Genomic DNA, 23,734 nt, shown 5'->3' with positions numbered 1-23,734 from the left:
CCCTGAACCAATAGGCCACATGCCATTGTAGGCATTCCCTACCTCAGTATCTTTCTCTGAGCTTTAATTGTTCTGGCTCATAGTTCCACTTTTCTTCTATTGTGTTGGCTCAGAGATGTTGAAATTCTTTACATAGCAGACTATGCACTGGGTGGTGGATAATGCATGTTGAACATACCAGTTTGAAGGTGAAAATCCCTAATAATAGCATCTCCTAATATTTTTAAGAGGCCATTCTAAAATTGTTTTTAATGCGTCACATGGTCTAAGTATTTCTTAAGATGCTATGAAATGTAATATAAAAAGTACACCTCTACCCCGATATAACGTGACTCGATATAACACGAATACAGATATAACGCGGTAAAGCAGTGCTCTGGGGGACAGGACTGCGCACTCCGGCAGATCAAAGCAAGTTCGATATAACGCAGTTTCACCTATAACGCGGTAAGATTTTTTGGCTCCCGAGCAGAGGTGAAAGTAAGCCAGTACGGTCCGGTACGGTGTACCGGCAAGAACCAGTACACCATGTGGGACCGCACCAGCTTCTGCGGCGGGGATTTAAAGGGTTCTGGGCTCCCCGCTGGGAGCCCAGAGCCCTCTAAATCCCGCCTGCAGCTCCAGCAGCTGGGCTGGGGCCGGGATTTAAAGGGCGTAGAGCTCCCACGGCTGCGGTGAGCCCAGAGCCCTTTGAATCCCACCCGCAGCTCCGGCAGCTGAGCTGGGGCCGGGATTTAAAGGGCTCAGAGCTCCCCACAGCGGCAGGAGCTCTGGGCCCTTTAAATCCCGGCCCCAGCCCGGCAAGGTTCGGGGTTCCCCGCAGCCGCAGGAGCTCCGGGCCCTTTATATCCCGCCCGCCGCTCCGGCAGCCAGAGCTGCGGTGGGGATTTAAAAGGCCCGGAGCTCCGTGGCGGCCGGAGCCCCAGGCCCTTTAATTTGCCCCTGAGCCCCAGGGGCTCCCAGCCACCTCTTCAGCTGTGAGCCCCGGGTTGATTTAAAGGCCCTGGGGCTCCCAGCCACAGCCGGTGCCCCAGGGCCTTTAAATCTTGAGGCCCTGCCTCTTCTGGTTGAGGCAATGCCTCTTCTAGATGAGGCCATGCCCCCTCAGGACTCCGGCAGTACCAATTACTGTAAGTACTGTAAGTTCTTCTTCGAGTGCTTGCTCATATCGATTCCCATTAAGTGTGCGCGCACCGCGTGCACGATCGTCAGAGAAATTTTCTATCCTAGCAACACCTGGTGAGTCGGCTGTGGAGCCCCCTGGAGTGGCGCCTTCATGGCGCTGGATATATACCCCAGCCGACCCAGCGCCCCCTCAGTTCCTTCTTACCGCCCATGACAGTTGTTGGAACTGTGGAGCGCGGCATAGCTGTTCTCCACTCTCCTTAGCTTTACCCGTTGCTTCTTGTAGATAGTTGTTAATTGTGTTTTTTAGATTAGTAGTTGTTGTTAATAGTTATAAATAGTTTTTCGTAGTTAGCGGGGGTTAAGGGGGCCTTTATTCACCCCTTTTCCCTCCTGGCACACAGCCAGGCTCATGCCCAAGGCTCCCGGCTTTAAGCTGTGCACGACATGTGCTAGGCCTATGCCAACGGGAGACCCCCATGACTCTTGTCTGAAGTGCTTAGGGGAGTCTCACCAAATGGACAAGTGCAAGATTTGCAAGGCTTTCAGGCCAAGAACGAAAAAGGAGTAGGACTTCAGGCTTAAGCAGCTCCTCATGGAAGCGGCACTTAGCCCGGATCCTCCTTCAGCGCGCCAGGTTCCGGCACCGAGCGCCTCAGTGCATAGTGCCCCAGCGGCTCCGTCCGGTACTGCACTGCGGGCAGACACGGAAAAGGCGCCATGGCACCGTCCTCCCTCGGCGCCGGTCCCTGTCTCCGGGACATAAAAGGCCCCGTAAAACTCAGGACGCTGCCATCCAACAGGCACGGCTCCCCCCGCACCGGTGGTAGAGCCGCGCCCGGCTTCCGAACGCCAGAGGGTGCAAGTATCATCAGCACCATTGACTCCGGCGCCGGTGGTAGAGCCGTTGAGTCCGGTGCGGACTGGCTCACCGCCTCATCAGGTGGTGGAGCCCTGTCTCCCTTCTACACCGGAGACGTTTGCCACGGTGAGAGACCTCATCGCCCTCACGGAGCCAGCACCTTCTCAACCCGCGGCACCGCATGCCCTTCGTACGGTACAGTCCAGGGGCAAACCTACCCTGATACGGCCACCATCTCCGGGCGTGGACTCGCGGCACCGCTCCTGGTCTCGGAGCAGGTCTCGACGCCGCTCGCAGTCCCGGCACCGATCTCCATCTCGGCGCTGGTTGTACTCGCGGCACAGATCTACCTCCCGGCACCGGTCTTCTTGGCACCGACCCGAGCATCGGTACCGGTCAGAGTCAAGGCGCAGCTCTCGGCACCGGTATGAGCACCACTCCCATTCCCGAGGCCGCTCCCGGCACTGAGGTTACAGACTGTCTTCGTCGTCCAGATCCGGATCCCGGTATCGACATGCATATCGGCACCGTTCTTGATCCCGGTACTGTTCACCAGCACCACTCAGAGACCGCTCACCAATTGATCGGCACCTCTCGGCACCGTACTAGGACGTTTCCCTGGACCCACGCTCGGCACCGCCCTGGCCTTCGAGATCGGCATCTCGCTCTTCTGAAGGGGCTCCCCGTTCAACGTACCCTGCTCAGGGTCAAGCCGCAGATGACTTGGGTCATTGGCAGGAGGGGGCAGACAACCTTCGACAAGACCCTACACATTGGTCTTTCTGGACCCCTTGGGCGTATCACCAGGCTCAAGGGGCTCCACTAGCGGCCTCTTGCTCGGCTCACTCTGAGCCCAGGGTTCCTGAGGCCACCATCTCCCGTCCTCCCCCAGGGGGTATGGAGGCTCCGGCCCTGACGCCCATGCAGGAACCAGACCCTGGCGCAGGGGATCCTGCACCTCCAAGTCCCTTGGAGCCAGACCCTCACACAGATCCCTTACCCCCTAAGGCATCCTCCTCATCTTCCCCAGATGAGGCAGTGGCGGGTACAACACCCTCAGGCCCACCTCCTGTAGATCTTCGTGCCCACCAAGACTTGTTACAAAGGGTGGCAAGAAATATGGACCTACAGGCCGAGGAGATAGCGGAGGTGGAGGACCCGGTGGTGAGCATCCTTTCATCTGATGCCCCAACCTGGGTGGCGTTGCCCATTATCCGAACAATTCAGGCTAACGCTACGGCCCTATGGCAAACCCCGGCCTCCATCCCTCCAACTGCCAGAGGGGTAGAGAGGAAGTACTTTGTGCCCTCTAAAGACTATGAGTACCTCTACACGCATCCCCCACCCATGTTCACTGGTAGTCTCATCAGTGAACGCCAGAGAGCGCCATGGCCAGCAGGCGGCAGCGCCCAAATCAAAGGACGCTAAGCGCTTTGATTTGTTTGGACGCAAGGTTTATTCGGCGGGGGGTCTGCAGCTCAGGGCCGCAAACCAACAGGCGCTCTTAAATCGGTACAATTATAACTCATGGGTTTCCCTGGGTAAATTCAAAGAGTTGGTTCCCCAGGACTCAAGGGAGGAGTTCGGGGCTCTGGTGGAGGAGGGCAAAAAGGTGGCTAGAACCTCCTTACAGGCCTCCCTCGACATTGCGGACTCGGCCGCCAGGACTCTAGCATCTGGGATAGCCATGCGACGTGTCTCCTGGCTCCAGGTTTCGGGGTTACAGCCAGAACTGCAGCAGACCCTGCAGGATCTGCCGTTCGAGGGCCAAGGCTTGTTCTCGGACAAGACGGACTCTAGGTTACAGAGCCTCAAAGAGAACCATCATGCGCTCCCTGGGGATGCATGTCCCAGGACCTCAACGCAGGCCCTTTAGGCCACAGCCACAAAGTTTCTACCCTCCTCCTCCTCATCCGAGACAGGACTTCCCCAGAAGGCGGGGACGAGGTGGTAGACGGAGGCCGACCGGACCCCAACCCAGTCAGAACCAGGGCCCCCCTAGGCCACCTTCAGGACCTAGGCAAAACTTTTGAAGCTGCGCCCGAGGACGGCGCACCAGCCACTACCCAGGATCCATCTCATTTATTTCGGGATCGCCTCTCCCATTTCCACTGTGCTTGGTCCCTTATAACTTTGGACTGTTGGGTCCTTCGCACGGTGGAGAGGGGATACGCCCTCCAGGTTTCTTCGTTTCCCCCCTCCCACCCCTTCTCCCCGTCCCTCTTCAGGGACCCTTCTCACGAGCATCTCCTTATACAGGAGGTTTTTGAGCTCCTCTCTATGGGGGCCATAGAGGAGGTTCCCCCAAAGTTAAGGGGCAAGGGGTTTTACTCCCGCTACTTCCTGATCCCCAAAGCAAAAGGGGGTCTGCGACCCATTTTAGACTTACGCGGACTCAACAAATTCATAGTAAAGTTGAAGTTCCGCATGGTCTTCTTGGGGACCATCATCCCTTCCCTGGTTCCTGGGGACTGGTATGCTGCCCTCAACATGAAGGACGCATATTTTCATATAGCGATCTACCCCCCTCATAGGTGCTTCCTTCGTTTTGTAGTAAACAAGGTACACTACTAATTTGCCGTCCTTCCCTTCGGACTGTCCGCGGCTCCGAGAGTGTTCACCAAATGTATGGCCGTCGTGGCAGCATACCTTCGGCGACAAAGGATACAGGGGTTCCCGTATCTAGACGACTGGCTGGTCCGCGGCCGCACCAGAGAGCAAGTTCAGGCACACGTCCAGATAATACTACAAACATTCCACGACCTAGGCATTCTACTCAACAAAGAGAAGTCCACTCTGGAGCCGACCCAGAGAGTTTATCAGGGCAGTCTTAGACTCCACACTCGCCCGAGCTCTTCTGCCAGGTACTCGGTTTCGCACCATCGCGAACATCATCCACGGACTCCAGGCCTTCCCGATTACCACTGTAAGGACGTGCCTCAGTCTGTTGGGTCACATGGCCTCTTGTACTTATGTAACCAGGCATGCCAGACTTCGGCTTCATCAACTTCAGGCCTGGGTGTCCTCGGTGTACCGCCCTTCTCGGGACAGCCTGAACATGGTGGTCACGATTCCGAACTCGGTCTTGACCTCTCTCACCTGGTGGCTGGATCACAAGGCGGTTTGTGCAGGAGTGCCGTTTCACACCCCACAACCCTCCCTGCACCTGGTCATGGACGCCTCATCTCTAGGTTGGGGTGCTCACCTCGGGGAGCACCATACCCAAGGCCTGTGGACCGCATCCCAACTAGCTCTGCACATCAATGTTCGAGAGCTGATGGCGGTGCGCCTAGCCTATCAGGCATTTCTCGGTCTCCTGCATGGCCGCTGCATGTTAGTCCTCACAGACAACACCATGGCCATGTTCTACATCAACAAGCAAGGAGGAGCCCAGTCGTCTCCCCTATGCCAAAAGGCCATTTGCCTGTGGGAGTTCTGCATTGCCCACTCAATACATCTCATGGCATCGTTCCTCCCTGGAGTCCAGAACACTCTGGCGGACCGTCTCAGCAAATCCTTCCAGATGCACGAGTGGTCGATTCACCCGGATATCATCTATTCCATCTTCCAGAGGTGGAGATTTCCCCAGGTAGACCTGTTCGCATCACGAGCCAACAGGAAGTGCCACGTGTTCTGCTCCCTACAAGGGCGATCTCCGGGCTCCCTGTCGGATGCTTTCCTTCTATCGTGGAAAGTCCAGCTGTTTTACGCTTTCCCTCCATTCCCACTGGTCCACAGGGTACAGCTCAAACAACGCAGAGACCAGGCACGTGTGATTCTAGTCGCTCCAGCTTGGCCAAGACAGCACTGGTACACCATGCTTCTGGAGCTCTCAGTTCAAACTCCGATCGCGCTTCCCTTGTGCCCAGACTTGATCTCCCAGGACCACGGCCGATTGTGTCACCCCAACCTGCAATCGCTCCACCTTACAGCGTGGATGCTCCATGGCTGAATCGGACAGAGCTACAATGCTCACATCCCGTGCAACAGATTCTATTGGGAAGTCGAAAGCCCTCTACACGGACCACTTACTTAGCCAAGTGGAAATGGTTCTCCTGTTGGTGCGACCAACCGGCCACGCCCCCCTTGCAGGCATCTATTCCTCTTATACTCGAGTATCTCCTGTCCTGGAGACAGCAGGGCCTGGCGATATCTTCAGTCAGGGTTCACCTGGCCGCTATATCGGCGTTCCACCCAGGAGAACATGCTTCCTCGGTCTTCTCTAACCCGATGGTTGTCAGATTCCTCAAGGGCTTAGACCGCCTTTACCCACAGCAACACCAACCCGTTCCGGCGTGGGATCTTAACCTGGTTCTCTCCAAGCTCACAGGACCCCCATTCGAGCCATTGGCTACCTGCTCGCTCCTTTACCTGTCTTGAAAGACAGTCTTCCTTGTAGCCATCACTTCAGCAAGGCGTGTTTCTGAACTCAAGGCCCTCACATCTGAGCCTCCGTACACAGTCTTCCATAAAGACAAGGTGCAGCTTCACTCCCACCCTGCCTTCCTTCCCAAGGTTGTATCAGCTTTTCATGTGAACCAGGATATATTCCTCCCGGTCTTCCATCCTAAGCCACACGCCACGCGCCAAGACCAGCGTATGCACTCCTTGGACGTGCGCAGGGCCCTTGCTTTCTATATTGAGCGTACGAAACCATTTCGAAAGACGACGCAACTCTTCGTTGCAGTAGCCGACCGGCTGAAAGGCCTACCGGTCTCCTCCCAACGTCTCTCCTCTTGGATCACGTCCTGCATTCGTGCTTGCTATGACCTGGCTGGTGTCCCAGCGCCACGCCTCACCACCCACTCCACAAGGGCCCAAGCCTCCTCGACTGCCTTCCTGGCTCAAGTCCCGATCCAGGACATTTGTAGAGCTGCAGTTTGGTCATCGGTCCACACCTTCGCTGCTCACTATGCGCTGGTACAGCAGTCCAGAGACGATGCTGCATTCGGTTCAGCGGTTTTGCACACAGCGATGTCTCACTCCGACCCCACCGCCTAGGTAAGGCTTGGTAGTCACCTAATTGAAATCGATATGAGCAAGCACTCGAAGAAGAAAAAATGGTTACTCACCTTTGTAACTGTTGTTCTTCGAGATGTGTTGCTAATATCCATTCCAAATCCTCCCCCCTTCCCCACTGTCGGAGTAACCGGCAAGAAGGAACTGAGGGGGTGCTGGGTCGGCTGGGGTATATATCCAGCGCCATGAAGGCGCCACTCCAGGGGGCTCCACAGCCGACCCACCGGGTGTTGCTAGGGTAGAAAATTTCTCCGGCGATCGTGCATGCGGCGCGCGCACACCTAATTGGAATGGATATGAGCAACACATCTCGAAGAACAACAGTTACAAAGGTGAGTAACCGTTTTTTACTTTCATCCCTGCTCCCGAGGACAGCGTTATATCGGGGTAGAGGTGTATTAGTTTGATTAGCAAGAGATGTGTGACTTTTCTTATCTGATAAAGGAGAAAGTGAAAATCTGTATTTTAATGCAATATATATAACATGCTTTGTGGTCTGTGCTTCCTAAACTGGTGCAAAAGGGAAATAATTCCAATACAAACATCCCTACAGCATTTAACCACCGTTTCTGTTGCTGCTGTTTTTGTGTTTGTGCAGATATGTTTACCAGCTGGAATCCAGCACTGGGGGTGGCAGCAGTACTAGTGACAAATACGTTATACAAACACCAGTAGAAACACCAGAAGAAATCCATGTTCCATATAATGTCACAGTAATGGATGCATATTCCATATTTGTGGCTTGGGACACTCCAGGTAAAAACATACTTCTGTATAGTTCCTTGTGGCAAATTAATGGGCATAGGGAAAATAATACATTGAGCAAATTTGCTGTTCATTCTGGTTTCTCGTTCATGTCTGGTGTCAAAAAGTACATCTGTGAATTGAGTAGCTGGTATCCCATGCTGATGATTCTTATAGAGATTTAATATAATAATAATATTGTCTCATGTACCTGACTGCTTTGTTGTGAGGATTGATTGTCTTTACATTGGTTTGAACATGTAAACTACTATGTAAGTACTAAGTATTATTGAAAGAAACAATTCAAATAGCTGCATGTCAGGAAAACTGAATGTAAATTTCCTTCTTTTATCTTTGCTGAAACTGGATTATTGACAGGGAAGATGCTTGTTGATGGTATAAGTTCCTATATTCCTGGAGCCTTAAAATGCCACTTAGCCTGCAGGATGAACAGCACTGAGTTCCTGTGACAAAGACACTCCTTTCCTGTATTTTAATTTTAAGATTCATGAGCTATACATGAAATGGCTTTTCAGTTGTCTCTTTCCCAACTTGGTCTTGATGGTCCTGATTTCTAAATGTTAGCAACTAGTCATAGGTTTGGCTTACTATCATCATCATCATCATCATCAAGAAGTTGATATGGTGAAGTCAGCCATATCCTGAATTAGAGAAATCTGGGTGGTTTTGGGGACTGGTAATGGGATATAGAGCAGCTGTACTCAGTTGTTACCAACCAAGGCAAATGGAGTAAGAGTGAGCCATGAACTAACCATGTTGTGGTATCCTGAGACTGCACTGGAATCTGAGATGACCCTGATTTGCAATATTGAAAACTATATTTCAAACACTTCATAGTCCAGGGGACTTCAGATTCAATGTTTTGGTTCATGCCCATCTTTAGTTGCAATATTTGCATTTTAATGTTTCATCATCGGAAATTAACATCACCTCCTACTTTACTCCCACTCTGTGTCATGGAGACAAGAGGACCAGAATCCATGAAATGATACTGATTTATATGAGGTCCTCATCCCAAGTGGCTCTGTCCACTATTTCTGTAGAGAAGGCATAAGGTTCCAGGCCTCCTGGAGATGGTTGGGATCAGCAGAAGGATTTCTTGGCCTGGTATGCAGATGTGTAAAGCAGGAGTTAGGTGTTAACAGCCCCCTTAATCTCACATAACCATGGGCCAGGTTTTGGTCCACTGATAGTTTAGCCTACTTATTAGATAAACAAAATCTGAACAAATCCGCTCAAGAGTAGGTGAGTAGCAGTTAGGATTTAGCTAAATGTTTGTCACCCCATCAAGAATAAGTGTTATATTGAGTCAGTACAGATCACGGCTTCACTGGCATGCTACATTTCCCTGGCATGATAAAAATGATATGATACAATTATTGTGGAATAAATGTTAACAACATGGATAGAAACAGAAAGAGAGAGAGAGAGAGAGAGATCCATATTTCCATCTAGTATAGTTAATCTCCAGCAGGAACTTCTACTTTTACTTGTACATATCCATAGAAGCTATTGATAATCATATATCCATCAGATATTTAAATTTGTTAACAGCACAGTAGCTGTAACTGAGCTTGTAGTTTTTTGTCATGTTAGGTCGCAACCCCTACAGTGGACAGCTTGTCACTTACCGGATCAGCGGTCAGGGTCATCAGTGTGTCAGCTTGTATGTGTATGGTTTTTTTCAGTGTGCTGTCCAGCTCTGTGCAGATAGCTGGTTCAGCAGACCTTGATAGTACTACCCAATGTTGTTAAGTGCTGAAGGCTGGAATGTCCTTGTCTTGGTAATGCTGTTCAGGCTTCTGTTTTTGAAGTTTCAATGTTATTACTGTTAACAGCATATAAGGCAGCCTGCTCATTCAGCAAACCCTGATGTTACTTATAAAAAAAGACCACAGGCACAGCTTGGTAACAAAGGCACTTGGCCAGGTTTATTGCCCCCTAGGCCCAGCATGAGTGCCCTGGCTCCGTGGTTACAGGTACATTGACACATGAGTGGCTAGGAGCGAGAAGAGGCTCAGTCAGCAGTGAAAATATCTGCTGTCCCCTGGGCCACACAAAAAATTACAGCAAAGTGCCCCAACATCTATAGCTAAAACTAGCAATTAGGATACACAACTTACACACAACCTTATGTATTTCATAACATTTGTTTGTTGCCTTCCCTTGTTCCTAATATCTTAAACTAAATTGGAAAGTGTCTGTACTAGCTGAAATCCATTTATGTAAATATCTGGTTCCTAGTACAATAGCAACAACTTTGACAATTTCATGTACTAAACAGTGAACTTATAAGCATCTGCTTTAATACATGGCCTGACTTGGGTTCACAGTCCCTGGCTCAGGCCTTAAATCTTGCACCAGGCCATCTCTCCCTACTACGCTGACGTTTTAATGAATCAAATTAATGTGTTTTCAAATGTCTAGATAGTAGTTATTTTTTCAGGTGACAATTTTCTTTTATATCGGTCTTTGAAAAACTTTTGAAATGTTTGTTTACAGCAGGAAAAACGGTGTGAGGTTTTTCAGTGAACTCTTTTTTTTATGTCCCTTCTTCTTAATTATTTAAGACATTTTCACCTTGCAGAATAGCCACTGGCTACGAGAAAGTCAGAGGGCATTGACAGTAACTTCACCTAGAAAAAACATTTTGCATTCAAGTATGGCTTAATAAGTATTGTGGTGACTAACTCTGCCCATTTAACCAGCGGCTACTAGGTCTATAATACCCTGAGCTGTCAATCTTTTAATTTGCGGAAGCACAAAATCCATTATAGAAATGCTATAATATATGAAAAAGATTAAAATCTTAAATTAAACTTTTCCCCTGACTGCCAGGAAGGATTTAGAACCCAGCAAGAAGGGAGGTGAATTTGACTGGTGTATAATCTACAGCTGAATTTATTGGAAAGTGCCTCATACTCTGCTATAGTTTTGATAGTCGGTATCATTTAAGGTCCTGAATATTCAGTAACATTAGAAATAAGTTTTAAATCGCAACAAAATATTGAAATGGTGAACAAAGACTTGTGGGAATGGGGTGTTTGTTGAAAATGTTTCTCAACATAGTCTGGATCTTTTCATTTGTCTATTTGAATTCATGTAATTGGCAGTAGGTTAAAAGTCTGAGAATAAGGCTTTAGTAAGTCAATGGTCAACATAATACACTTCATTATCTTGAGATTAGGACTTTGTAAAAGGGCAAATGGGTTCCTGAAACCATACACAGTGTGGGATTGGGTTTTCATGAATATTTGCTGCACCTGGGTTTAATCTATGCACACAATTGTAGAGGTCCCCCTGTACGAGTCCATGTTCTCTGTCAGTCCCACATACCCCTCTTCGAGTCCTGGGATGCACTCCAGACATATAACTTACTTATGTTGTCTTGATAGGGGCTGAGTGACTGGATCTCTCTCACTTCCTACTCCCTGCTGAGTCCCAGTCTTCAGGCCTTTAAGGGAATCTCAGTGGCTTCTCCCACAACATGGTCTTTGAGATGGGCAGTGAGGTGGGGGCCACTGTTTCTTCAGTGAAAGGGTCTTCAGGTGCACAGGATGCACCTGTTCTTCCCACATCAGTAAGGCAATAGCAATAGCAGGGAAACGCTCTGCTGCCAAAACACACACTGCGCACAGGGGCATAGATTCATATAGTACCCCTAAGAGATTAATGGATGTTCCTTCATAAGCGTGAATTCGGATTATGGGTCACTATAGGCTGTCCATGCTACAAATGTTTTCTTGAAGAAGAAGGGGAGATACAGGGTTAAAAATGAGAGGAGGTAGAGGGTCCCTGTAGAGGCTCAAAAACTGATCTTTTGAGATGGCATGATCCTCTGTGAGTAAACCCTATAGGTCCAGATCATGTAGCCCAGGGAAGCTGAGACCTGCAAGGTTAGTCTAACACTACTTGTGACCCTTATTCACTTCATGGTGCAGGATAGTCTTTTTCTGTTAGATTTACGTTTTCCATGTATGAATCCTAGGTTTTGCAACACACCTATCAAAATACTGTTGTTTTCCCCTTTTACATCCAGAATTGAGCCTTTATAATAAGGGTTGGCAGTGACTCTCCAACTGAAACAGTCATTTTAATTGATATTGTTTCCAGGAATAAAACTGCTTTTTATTAATTAAGTTTTGATGAAAGGGTAGTTGGCCTTGGTATCTTCCTGTCTATGTATAGCAGGCCACTTTGGCATTGGATCTGCTTATCTGCTGTAATAAATTTGAATCAAATATTCACCCTAGGGATTAATTATGGACATCCTATCAGACAAATTCTCCTTTTTGGGGTTTTAGTTATGATGTTTCAACATCAGTGATGTATCCAAATTCCATAACTTTAGAGAGATATAGCGTTTTAAAACTCCTGACCTAGCTAAATGGCAAGGTGGCTGAGCAGTAGTTAAAATGATGGATTCAGAAAAAATGTTTGACACACCTCACTCGCTAAGGAAAATAGGGCTTTATTTTCTGAAATAGGTATCCCATTATTTTTGTGTTACATTGCATCAGTGCACAGACCTCAAAGGTACGGTACATTTCACTGATATGCCACAGAAGGATATGTTAGTTACTATGGAACAACTGTCAATATCATAGACAGAAACAGAAAGCCTGAATGGGGAAAAAAAACATAATTTTCCCCAGGCATATCCATAAATGTTATTGATAGGTAGACAAGTATCCATCCTACATTTAAACTCATTAACACCACCAATAGCTCTCACTGTGACCTAACCCTGCCAAGTGTCTTCAATTGCTATGAACTTCAGCGAAAGCTGATGTCTACCAAAACCCACAGGATCATGTCCTCTGTTGCCAGATTGCCTATTTCATATGTTAATGATCTTCTGGATTTAAATATCCCCTTTTCTCATATAATAGAGTTCTATTTCACTCCATCAGTCTGTGCTTCCAGGTTTTGAATAGCATGTACAGATTGCACGTTGTGTAGAGTGTTCGGATTTCTACCTACATTCTTCCTGGGGCCCCACCTGGTATTTTTGTACCAGACTTAGGTGTTCTGGTAGCCTGGTTTCTTTTTGCCCCCCTAAGCCTGATATTGTCTTAGTTCTCGGTAATAATAAGTATGATACAATAGATAGCTCTGAAGATTGTAATTCAAAGGAATTAATTCTCCAGATCAGTTCATTTTGTAGAATAATTTAGTATTTGTGATATGCACAAAGCGTGTGTGTTACTGTGGTGGTATAGGCCAAAATGTTCAAACTTGGGCACTTAAAGTTAGATGCGTAAATCCATATTTAGGCACCTAAATAAGCGGATTGATGTTCAAATGTGCTGGGCGCTCAGAATTGTCATTGCCTTCAATAGGAGCAGTGGTTACAGAGCACCTTTCTCAGGGCACTTAATGTAGGTGCTTACATATGGATTTAAAATATTGAACATTAGTTATCCAAGTATACTAGTTCTGGCTGTAATGTGTGGTACCAGTTTGTTGTTCATAATAACAATTAGTTGGCATATTAACCTCTTACTTAGATTTTAATAAAAGACATGACGCTTATTTTTGAAGACTTGTTGGAATACAACTATAAAACTTCAGTTATTTGGTTTAATGGTGGTTGCATTTCACCTTACATTAAGTAGTTTTCAGCAATTGACTTCAAATGGACCTTTGATCACCAGTCTTTAAAACAAGATTGTGATTTTCTTTTTCTCTTTTAAACATATTTTGCTGCAAATTCTACCTTATGAGCTACCCTAGTTTTGAAGTAAACAGGGCTGTCAAACCTAATTTGCTGGGTTTTTTTCACAGAATTGTCCATTATACATTATCCAAATACAACAGCAAAAAACAAGATTTAGTTTGATTGACTTGTCCCATTGCAAAGTGTGCACCTGCTGTGAAATGAAGTTGCGAGGAAAAAAGTGGAATAATTTAACTTTTTTATTTGTAAAGATAATCAGGGTTTTTCTGATTACATCTTAACTTCATAAATGTTAAATAACCTATCAGCATCTAGTTGTTGTAAATTATGAAAAGGAGTATTGCTGAGAATATTAACCAACTAAATCTTTGTTCTTTAGTGAACATGAAAATATGTTATGGCAGGTTGTCATTGTGCTCATGGTAACTTTGACACCAAATAACAAAACTGCCATTTGCACTTAGGGTAAATTGGTTCACTTATGCTTTTACTGTTCCTTTTATTCTGACATAAATTTATGAACTCTGGAACTAACCAAGTCATGTGGTTTCCCAGCTGATTATAACAAATATGCCCATTTCATTTCGTTCAGTCATCAGAGCACCTGCGGTAGATAGTTTCAAACTTGCTGCGGATCTTTTAGGGTATGTCTGAACATACAAAGTTTTTCATTTCACATTTCCATGCATTCTAACTATTCATTTTTTCTCTTTTTCAAAGGGTAAAGTGATCTCTTTGTGTTAGCACTCGGTGAATACTGGGAAGAATTTCCATTTAATATTCCTTTGCATTTTTCAATGTACTTGTTTTGACATATTTGCACTTTTGTGTTCACTTTCTAAGATAATCTTCCAAATGAGTTTACTGGCATGACCATTCACCAACAAAGTAAATTTTAGGAGCATGTTGTAGACTATTCCTGTAAAGTGAATTTTGAATCTGTGATCACAAGCAAATATACTGTATCTTCAGAGGTTATACTCAGTTAGAGAGCATAAACTTATCATGTGGCTTGTACATTTCCCAATATGAGATGTATATGTAAATATAATTTATACAGTGATACAGACATACATGATGCTTTGTGAATATAGAATGGAATAGCTAGTGAAAAAGGACTTATTTCTTATAACTCTAAAAATGATTCACCTCTATCATGGCTATATCCTATAGTACAATGCTGCTTAAAAATCTTGTAATAATACATGTATAAATATACACATAAAGAGTGAGAATTTTAGACACTATCCTTCATTTATTCCAGAGACAAATAACTGTGAGCATTCATGATCCCGCAGCCATGATCTATCTCACTGAGATGTGTAAGGCCTTGAGTTTTTTGTGGGTGCAGTCAGAAAGATAGAGGCTAATTCTTCCCACTGCCAGTGCGGACTTGACATGGACCAAGAGGGGAGACTTTATGTCTCTCTTATGCTAGGGTTCATGTGGAGCAAATCAGCTATAGAGCAGGTAGAGCAACCTGAAGCTGCCCTGCCATGGTGACGTTTCCTGCCATCACTGATGTCCCCTTCCTGCCATCAGGGGTTTCAGCAGAAGCAGTGCAGAACTAGTGAGATGGGCTCTACAACTGTCAGAGAGGCCTTCTGTGTTGGAGAAACACATCGGAGAGGCTACTTAGAGTCCACGGTGCAGGGGTGAATTCCTCCCTGATGGTACATTCATGCATCAAAAGCTGTGCACGGGTTAACCTACCCAACCCAGAGTGCATCCAGACAGTGTAGGTAACAATAACTGTGAAGACAGCACAGTGCAGGCTTCAGAGCAGGCTCACAAGCCAAGTATGTACCCAGGGTCTATGCCAGGCTTATTCCACATGCTCTGAAGTCCACACTGTCGTCTCTGCTACGTTACCCATGCTAGCTGCATTCAAGCTAGCTCAGGTAGGCTTATTCTACCTGCTCTGAAGTCCGCACTTCAGCTCTGCTACATAACCCATGTTAGCTGCATTCAAGCTAGCTCAGGTAGGCAGCACAGCATTTACTCTTTAGACAGACCCTTATATATGTAAGGGCCAATTTTTCAACCCAGCTTTAATTGGGCATTTATTTTTGTGAGTGCAAAATAGTAGACACAAATAATTACAGATGCAGCCTTGCATCTGCTGCTGTTTGCACTCACGACTTAGGTCACATGCATATACAGGTCCTTCATTTGTGGAATTTAAATGCTTAAGTGGCCTAAGTTGGAAGCTCCAGTGACCCAAAGACCTGGTATATTTTGTAGTCTCGTATCAGTTTCTGTGCTGTTTTTGTGTGTGTGTGTGTGTTTGTGTGTGTGTGTGTGTGTGTGTGTGTGTGTGTGAAAGTATAAAGTAGTTTCTATGGATTTCTTTCCCAAACAAACCTAGGATACTTTATATATATATAAATATATATATATATATATGGGCACAGATAACTGGAGATTTGGGGGAACTTTAGTACCCTAAAAATGCTGGAATTGCATAAATAAATAAAGAAACACTAAGTTTGGAACAGAAGCTCATTTATCTCACTTTATTAAGAGTGGACAAATTTAGTCATGGTACAAAACTATTCACTAAAGCATTAAACATGGGCATAATGAACAACCTACAAATCTGAAAACAATTCCAAACAATGATCTTTACCCTGGGTTTCTTGAAATGAAACATCTATAAGCTATAAATCATAAGTTTTGCCCTTTTATACTTGTAAAGTCATACACTAGTTGAGCCATGACTTTGATCCAAAATGGTAAAATTATGTTTTAATAGGACAATAGAGCACTGACTACACTCACTCACAGCACTGATTGCCGGTAGCACCATAATAATTTTTATCAACTTTACCACTTTGGAAAACAGCTGTTGTTCAGTTTGAGTGAGCAAACTGGGATATTTCTGAACTGACCTTTTTGTACATTGAATACTGGATACCATAAAATCAACTACTTTGAAGAAGGTATACTTAGGAAATTCCTTTGCTGAATTAGGATAGCTGGGTTGACCTCCCCTATTTGCATTTTCTTGGGAACTTTTCTCTTCCTTGGAAGCTCAGACATTCTGACTATCTGCAATTTTAAATTTATTCTGGTGGATTTGCACCCAGAACAAATTAAAGGTTTCATCTGATTGGATGGACTGAAGTGAATAAAGTGTCATTTTCATAAGACATTAGCCTTCTGTTGCTGAAACATCCAACCCATATTTAGGCCTTTTCAACCTAGTTCAATACCAAAGACGAAGTTAAATTTTTCCATTTGAGCTGCTAGGTCACTAAATTCAAGTTCTCATTTCAGGATCTCTCATTGCATCCTCCACAATCTCCCACGTTCCACACAGTACAAGATAGTTCTCAAAAACTAAAGCCAGTGCTACCACCTGGAGAGTATACTTGGTAGGAGAGAGAACCCAGATACCTGGTGATATACTTAACACTTTGAATATGATGTCCTGAAATATAGCCCCTCATTTGTGTGATATTTTTAAATTAACTTTGCAATTTTATAAACAACTTCCAGCGTATCTCTTAGGGGATTGTATTATTTTTAATAGCGTCTTGGCATGCCAAATTCCAAGCAAGCACATGATGAGTATATGTAGCTTGAGGGGTTCTTCCTGTTACAATTGGATTGCTGTCCCTGATACAAGGGACTTGTCTATATGAGCATTTAGTTCACAGCATGCTGGGGTGTAAATCTACACTGCAGCATACTTAGTGTCCATGTGGATACTGCTGCTGCATGCTAACATTTCCCTAGTATGTTTTGATCTACTCCATTTCAAAGTGGGCTAGATACTTATTGCATGACACTCTAGTGCGGGGTGTATTTATATCCCCGCTTGCCATGACCTAAGTGTTCATATAGAGAGGCCCCAAGCCTACCATATTAATGACACCATCATAACATTGTCTGTGATAGGTGTTGATCCTCACTCAGATTAGGAGCAATAATATATCTTTAATTAGATCCCACAGTGTACAGGCAATATTATACAATCTGATGAACTCTTTGTGAACATTCATATAATCATCCACGCATTGCAGGCATAAAAACACTTGCTCTTTCTCAGAAAAATCTGTTGTTGCAGCTACCCTAATTGTATACTGCTTTCCAGAAATTTCCCTCATGATTTTAAGAGTCTTGATTTCCATTATTTCACTTTGAATATCTGGATTGTGAATTTGTTTAAACTCTTTCTCAGCCACTTTGAAATATTAGGATCTCATTTTGCCTGCAAACAAAGCAGTTGGAAACAAAGTCCATTTTGCCTGCAAACAAAGTCAGTCTCTCCACTTAAGGGCTTATTTTCAGCTAGATCAATCTAATAGCCTTGCAGTGTAAGTCCTCGTGTAGCAAGATAATGTATACTACTTAGTATTCTATTAGGATCTTCCTGTTTTCTTCTTTCTTCTGAGAGTACTGATAACTTAGCATGTCAACGTCATTCTTTGTGGTCTTTTGAAGAATATCAACTGCTTTTTGGTGATATGAAGAATTTTGGTGCCTCTCAAATTTGTCATCAATCTTTTTCCAATTAGTGAATCCAGTGTGTTGAAAGGCTCATCTTTTGTACTGTGCCTAAAAGTTGTTCAACAGTAGAGACAACATACATTCTTACCAGCTTCAGAATAATGGAGTCACTGAAGATCATCCAACCAGGATAAGCAGAAGGAATGGTCTCTTTTTCCAAAGTTTTACACAGAGAAAGACAAGTCATGGTTGATGAGGTGTCTCAGAAATGCTAACAGTCTCAGGACACTGCCATTTACTTCCTGTTACAAGTAACGGTGGAGACAGTCCAGTAATGCAACCCACAGAAGTTGATTTACTTATTATTGAAAGTGTAGTTTCCTCCTTTTTAATCAACCACATTTTAAAATTATTTCATTTTAGCATCTTGAATGTAGACACTTTGTTTTTGTACTTCACTCAGTCAGTAGTCACGTGGTAAGAATGGCATAGGACTGCTCAATTTAAAAACACACACAATACTCTCTGGCAAACTAAAACATTTAGCTGGCCTCTTGGTTTTATATAGTCACTGTGTTTTAATACTGAAACTCAGACTTCAGTGGTTCTAGAGCCAAATTAGAGAGCAACACTATCCAAAAAGAGCCACAGTAGTGTAAATGCATTGTTTCATTTACTATATTCGCATTTAAACACTATGAGGGAAAATCTTTAGTGGTTTTTTTTATGTATATACACCAATCAGGATGCCTTTACTATGTTATTAACCAATTGTAGTTGATAAAATAATAATACTTGGTCAGTCATTTTTGCTGTGAGAATAATTATATATCATTCATATATATAATAATTCTCACCGCAAAATGACTGTCTGACTATTATTATTTTATCGACTACAATTGGTTAATAACATAGTAAAAACATCCTCATGCTTAATAACTTAGATTGATTAATCATTAAATCACACTGTGTTTCAATATCATGTGCTGTAAAGAGCCACAGGAGACACATTACAGAGCCAGTTGCAGCTTGCAAGCCTCAGTCTGAGTATCACTGGTCTAGAATGTGGCAGAATGAAGAAAGGGAACAGCCTAAACCCAATTAGTTTGTTACCATGGATAACAATGATTTTATGAATCCCCTGGAGACTAACATGGAAAAGACGATAAATAAGATGGCAGGTGGAAGCCCTTTTACCTGAGGCATGATGGGACTGGGGTCCAAGTCTGCTAAAGGACAACCAAGGTCTTCCTAGAGAGAAGGGGTCTTCCTGGACAGAGACAGAAAAAGAGGATCAGTAGCCCGTCATGAGACAAGTGGGAATGTGCTAATAAAGTTTGCGGATGACACAAAGCTGGGAGGTATTGTAATACAGAGAGGGACTGAGATATCCTACAGGAAGATCTGGATGACCTTGTAAACTGGAATAATAGTAATAGGATGAAATTTAATAGTGAAAAGTGCAAGGTCATGCATTTAGGGATTAATAACAAGAATTTTTGTTATAAACTGGGGACGCATCACTTGGAAGTAACAGAGGAGGAGAAGGACCTCGGAGTATTGGTTGATCACAGAATGACTATGAGCCACCAATGTGATATGGCTGTGAAAAAAGCTAATGCGGTATTGGGATGCGTCAGGCAAGGTATTTCCAGTAGAGATAAGGAGGTGTTAGTACCGTTATACAAGGCACTGGTGAGACCTCATCTGAAATATTGTGTGCAGTTCTGGTCTCCCACGTTTAAGAAGGATGAATTCAAACTGGAACAGGTACAGAGAAGGGCTACTGGGATGATCCGAGGAATTGAAAACTTGTCTTATGAAAAGGGACTCAAAGAGCTTGGCTTGTTTAGCCTAACCAAAAGACGGCTGAGGGGAGATATGATTGCTCTCTATAAATATATCAGAGGGATAAATACCAGGGAGGGAGAGGAATTATTTAAGCTCAGTACCAATGTGGACACAAGAACCAATGGATATAAACTGGAATTTTCCTCCAGGGCAGATTGGCAGAGGCCCTGGGATTTTTTCGCCTTCCTCTGCACCGTGGGGCCCAGGTCACTTGCTGGAGGATTCTCTGCACCTTGAAGTCTTTAAACCACAAGTTGAGGACTTCAATAGCTCAGACATAGGTCAGGGGTTTGTTACAGGAGTGGGTGGGTGAGATTCTGTGGCCTGCATTGTGCAGGAGGTCAGACTAGAAGATCATAATGGTCCCTTCTGATCTTAAAGTCTATGAGAAGGAAGGAAATAGCCAGCTTGGCCACAAAACCAGTGGGAGAAGTACAGACAGGTTGAGCCTCACCCAGGCACACACAATTCCTCTTCCCAAGAAGAGGACTCCCTGCTTGCTGAGCCATTTCCCAGCTAGGGAAGAAAGGAGCCAAAGCCTGCTTCAGGAAAGACCTTCAACTCAGCCCCAGCTATCAAGAACCAGTTGATATCCCAGGAGAAATGGACCATTAGAGGACTGTGCCCCCAACTGAGCTGAAGAGATCAATCTATCAGTTATCTGGGATTATCGCCACTACAGTAATTAGAATAAAAAAGATAATCAACAGCCATTACTGTATTATTGTTTAACTCTAGGCCCCACTTCCTCCAAATTAAAAAAAAAATTGTCTACACTCTGTTGCGGAGTTGAGTCACACTCCCATAGACATTCTATAGTGGCGAATTTGCATTGATTTCAGTGAGCCTGTACACATCATGAAACAGATTTATTGAAGTGTATTGGTTTTCAGATATATTTTCAGAAATTTCCTGTTACACCTTTTCCTGTTGGGAACTGCAGCCAGATTTTATTTGTGTTTATATTTAAATAATTTTGGTTTCTAAAATGAAGTCACAACAGGGGCTTTTACACAAAGTTGCAGATAATCAATGCTTCTTAGGATTTGACCTACACTGTTATTAAACAAAAATTATCCTGTGTACTATTTTCTGTCCTATAACAGGGATATTCAACACCAATATGCCTTTGGAATATAATGTCTTACTAAATGCTGGCAGTACCTCGCCATTGGTAAAACCAGTAGGTCGTCCTCATTTTGTCCTTGTGGATGGTCTGGATCCATACACACAGTATGAGATAAGGATACAAGCTTGCCAGAATGGTAAGATGGCTTCAGATGTTTCACTTGCATGATCTACAGAGAGAGCAGATTTGCAAAATAGATTCAGTTCAACAAAATAGATATCTTATTTCTAAATTGAAGTGAAATGTTTACCCAGTAAAAATAAAGCCTAGCACTGTGGAGCATTATACATTTTCCTATATTATATCATGAATATTTTAAGTGGAGATTAAGATCTCTGTATTTCTGGGAATATATCCTGTTTTATCAAATGCTTTATGAGAATAGCTTAAGTGTTTTTGAAATATCTTGCTCTCCGTAGGAGAAAATCCTTGCCCCAGTGGTGTCAGTTGCTCCAGTATTTGGCTTATAAGGAGTAATAAACAATAACAAAAAGATAGCTGGAAAGCCCAGATAGTATATAGAAAACATTCACTTTCTACTTCCTTATTTAAAGTTATTGGGAATGTCCACAATCTGATCTGAGAAAAAAAATCTTGTCATGTGGCAGACAGGGCCTGGTTCTCTTCTCCCTTATGCTGTTGTATATCAGGAGTAACTCTGTTGAACTCAATGGGGTTACACTGGTTTAAATTAGTACTTATTTATGAGGTTAAGCACTCATTTGAGGCACCAATTTATTTCCTACACACAAACTTGCTATTATTTCATTATCAGAGGGGTAGCCGTGTTAGTCTGAATCTGTAAAAAGCAACAGAGGGTCCTGTGGCACCTTTAAGACTAACAGAAGTATTGGGAGCATAAACTTTTGTGGGAAGTGAGGTTCTTACCCACGAAAGCTTATGCTCCCAATACTTCTGTTAGTCTTAAAGGTGCCACAGGACCCTCTGTTGCTTATTATTTCATTGTTACTTTAAGTAACTGACTTCAGGCATGCTAGATCCTGAAACTCAGCCTTAAAGAAAACTGTGAAAGAAATATGGAACATTTGCTATTGCCTTTAGTGGGAGCAGAGTCAGGCCAACACTAAACACTTTTAAAATTCCCATCCAAAGTCTTCAAGCTTCTTCCGTTGCTATTTGTGTTATTGTGCCCTTCATTATGGGACTTTGTTACACATGCTAAAGGCCAATCTCAGATAACTGGATCTGGGCAGCTATGATGTGACACAGACAGTATTTAAAAATACATATTAAACACTTTAAAAAGGAAAATGAATAATTAATTGGTTCACTTTTCACACACTGAATGCTCGTATTACTACTAGCTTTATTTCACATCATGATACATTCCTTTTCCTTATGGCTAAAATATCTAAATTAGAAACCTCTGCTTTTATCCAAAGAAAATTAATGAACAACTTTTGTTCCCTACATTTCCATGCTTTAGACAATTAAAAGATCCCTTTTTTGTTGTTGTGGAAAACTTTGACCTTTTAAGTTAATTTCTGATTTTCTTCCCAGGTGGCTGTGGAGTAGGCAGTCGGACATACGCAAGGACTTCCGAAGCTCCTCCTAAGGAACTGAATCAACCTATAGTTAGGGCAACTGGATCTGGAGCAATAGAAGTAAAATGGTTACCACCTAGGAAACCAAATGGAATCATAATTAACTACTTTATTCACAGGTAGACATTTTTATACCTCTATATCATCCCCTTGCATTTAGTCTTAATAAAGCATTTACTTAAGTAGTCCAAGTAATATTGATATGTGAACATAGTGTTTAAAAATGTACAGCATGCTGTTTGAGCCATGAAGTGAAGCATTGCCTGGTCTCTGGCTTTTTGAGTGTTACGTTAGGAGGATTGACAAGTTGCTGATAGGAACTTCAACACAGTTTGTAATCTTGCTCCATGTTGGAACTACCATAAATGACAGAGGCAAAATAAATGGATGAATGGAACCATATGTTTGTAGACTTGGTGCAAAATGCCTTCTAACCACAATTAGGTAAAAGATGGCAGTTGGAAAGGAGCCAGTTTTGACTTGGGTAGGAGGTAGAGTGCATCTGAACCAAAGTAATGATGATGTACTTGGGTTACTGAGTCAAAATTGAAGCCAGAAATTGGAGACAGGTAGTCAAAGACACAGAGAGGACACAGAAAGTACTCAAACATAAATTAATGTATACTATATGGCTGCTTAAATGCTGACCTCGGAATAGGTGAGGTGTTAGTTACACTGATAGGAATAGGGTCATACTAGGCAGGACTAGTGGTGGTGGGCCCTCTGTTTAAGCATTGAAACTGAATCAGGGTGTTTTGGAGATCACGTATATTATTTGCCAGAAATAATTACATTGGGGTAGTATTACAGTGCTCTTCCAGTTAAATTACACTGATGTATGTCTCCTAGTGTTAACCTAGGCCTCCCTGTTAAACCTCTGCTCCGTAGTCTGCTGGCTCCCATAAGACTGACTGGCATGTCCTTGTGGTGCTCTAGATCTCCTGAGCCCAGCGTGCAGCCTTTTCTACATAGTTAGCTGTAGCTTGGAAATTTGGCTCTCCAGGAGTCTGTACTCTGCAATCGGCTTTGTGGAAGCCAACTGGTGGGCAATCCTTATTAATGTAATGTGGTGGTTTGGGGACGCAGAGCATAACCTCTGCACTAGCGCCTGCCAGCTCTGAGCAAACCAGCTGGCACGCTCATGCATCAGGGAAGCTTGCTCAGCAGGCCTTGAAGTCTGAGCTCCAGATTCTCTCGTCTCAGAACTTTCTGTCTCCAGGCCTGTGGAGCTGGGTCCCCAAGTTTTCTAAAGCCAGGATTTTTCAAAAGCTTCAGGTGTCCCC

At 44.2% G+C, this 23,734-nt stretch overlaps 1 protein-coding gene across 1 annotated transcript in view; it reads left to right on the top strand.

The window, feature by feature from the left end:
• The window catches only part of USH2A (usherin), a 565,863-nt gene that overhangs the window by 456,560 nt on the left and 85,569 nt on the right, over positions 1-23,734 (top strand). The window contains exons 57-59 of the mRNA XM_054021626.1: positions 7,605-7,762; positions 20,864-21,022; positions 22,408-22,570. Of these exons, the coding sequence (XP_053877601.1) occupies positions 7,605-7,762; positions 20,864-21,022; positions 22,408-22,570 (480 nt within the window). The remainder of the gene's footprint in view (positions 1-7,604; positions 7,763-20,863; positions 21,023-22,407; positions 22,571-23,734) is intronic.

Source organism: Malaclemys terrapin, chromosome 3, assembly GCF_027887155.1.
Source record: "Malaclemys terrapin pileata isolate rMalTer1 chromosome 3, rMalTer1.hap1, whole genome shotgun sequence".
Lineage (NCBI taxonomy): Eukaryota > Metazoa > Chordata > Testudines > Emydidae > Malaclemys > Malaclemys terrapin.
Note: the sequence above shows the minus strand (reverse complement) of the source record. Positions and strands in the feature narration are given on the sequence as shown.